The following is a 1,571-nucleotide window of genomic DNA, read 5'->3' on the forward strand; positions in this document are numbered from 1 at the left end:
AAAAAGTTATATACGGCTTAAGCTATTGTGTTGCCTTTTGCCTGTATGTTATATAACATTGCTTTCAAATCCTCTCAATCTTGCTTTTAATGTCTCCTTCTAAATCTCCGTCTCCGATTTCTAAAACCTTCTTCTCAAATTGGAGTCAGAGGTATGTTTGCATACATTGACTGGCCGTAGGTGACACGAATACAGATTGACTTAACTCACTTGCTGTTAAGAAGCGAGTGTCTAGTTATCACAAAGTCCGCTGCCAAGAAAAGTGCGATTGTGACAGCAAACTTACCAACCGCGTAGATCTTGCTATTACACACATTATCTATCAAAATTTTATAAGTAACAGGATCTGGCTTCGCACCACAGCTACTACGCATTTCATCAATAAAACCATAAACAGTAGACAAAGCTTTGGACTTGCAAAGTTGTTTAACGAGATGATTAAATGTATAAGAATCAAGAGGCGACTCTATAGCTTCATCAACCAAACCTACCGAACAAAGCGAACGCACAGCAATATCCGTGGTTACCTTGTCAGGATTGAAGCCATTGTTAACCATGAAATTGAGAATTTGCCGAACCGAATCGAGAGACGAATCAGTACCATTCCCGCAGGTGGAGAGTAAGATATAAAACGTCGATCGATCCGATGAGGTTTTGTGGTGGTGGTGATGAAGGAGCTGTAGAGCTTCTTGGCATCTGCAAGACTAGCCGATTTGAACACCGACGGGAGTTTCGGCTTTCCAGGGTGGCCGGAGCTCTGACGCGATGAGGCTTTCTGGCGAAGTTTTGGTGTTCATTTTTAATATAAGGAGCGGTACTCGCCGGACAAAAGCGAGGCGCCGCCGGAGGACGAGGCGGTTGGTTAACGACCGTGGTGGAGAGAGCTAAACGAATTCCCCCGCGCTGATCGAACCAATTGTAAGGGTTTCTTACAGAAATTGAGATTTGCGTGGGAAAGTAAATGGGCCGTGGTTCGGCCCAACAAGACCATAAAAGATTTGCGTGGGAAAGTAAATGGGCCGTGGTTCGGCCCAACAAGATCAGAAAAGATTTGAATGGGAACAACGAATTTCCCGTCTTTATTTAAATTTGAAGGTTACACCATTTATTAAACAGAGCAGCCATAGCCTTAGTGTAAGCGTAGCCATTTAGAAAGACCTTTGATTGTTGCAATCCAAGTTGTTGCCATAGCCGATGCCCAACAAGTCACAGTACCTTTTGTAAAACCCAATTCTATCAGCAACTCTGCTATCGGCACCACGCCCACACTCGAGCCCACCATTGATGATGTTGGTGATGACACCATACCCAGGCACTCTCCCGGCAGCGCTGTCGGCGGCCGAAGGCTGCCATCTCCCAGTGATAACATCATGGCACGATGGCTTGTTTCCTTGTGGTGTCATCCAGAACCAAATGGCTGTCTTGAATGCAACAATCGCATCCGTGGCTACCAAATCAGGGTTGCCTAGCAAATTCAAATTTAGCGCCCTACCCGCTGGCCCGTAGTTGTAGTTACTACAAAACGTTTGATAATTTCACGAATTAGGATTAGAATCTCAGAATTTTGATAA

General features: G+C 44.7%; 1 protein-coding gene across 1 annotated transcript; it reads right to left on the reverse strand.

Annotated features, from left to right (window-relative positions):
* Positions 1 to 1,047: 1,047 nt before the first annotated feature.
* LOC111786613 (endochitinase-like) lies at positions 1,048 to 1,532 on the reverse strand (the record flags this gene model as incomplete). Its single annotated transcript, XM_023666848.1, has 1 exon — positions 1,048 to 1,532. A coding segment is annotated over one exon (384 nt), but the record flags the coding sequence as incomplete, so codon positions are not given.
* Positions 1,533 to 1,571: the final 39 nt, after the last annotated feature.

This window comes from Cucurbita pepo, unplaced genomic scaffold, assembly GCF_002806865.2.
Source record: "Cucurbita pepo subsp. pepo cultivar mu-cu-16 unplaced genomic scaffold, ASM280686v2 Cp4.1_scaffold002140, whole genome shotgun sequence".
Lineage (NCBI taxonomy): Eukaryota > Viridiplantae > Streptophyta > Magnoliopsida > Cucurbitales > Cucurbitaceae > Cucurbita > Cucurbita pepo.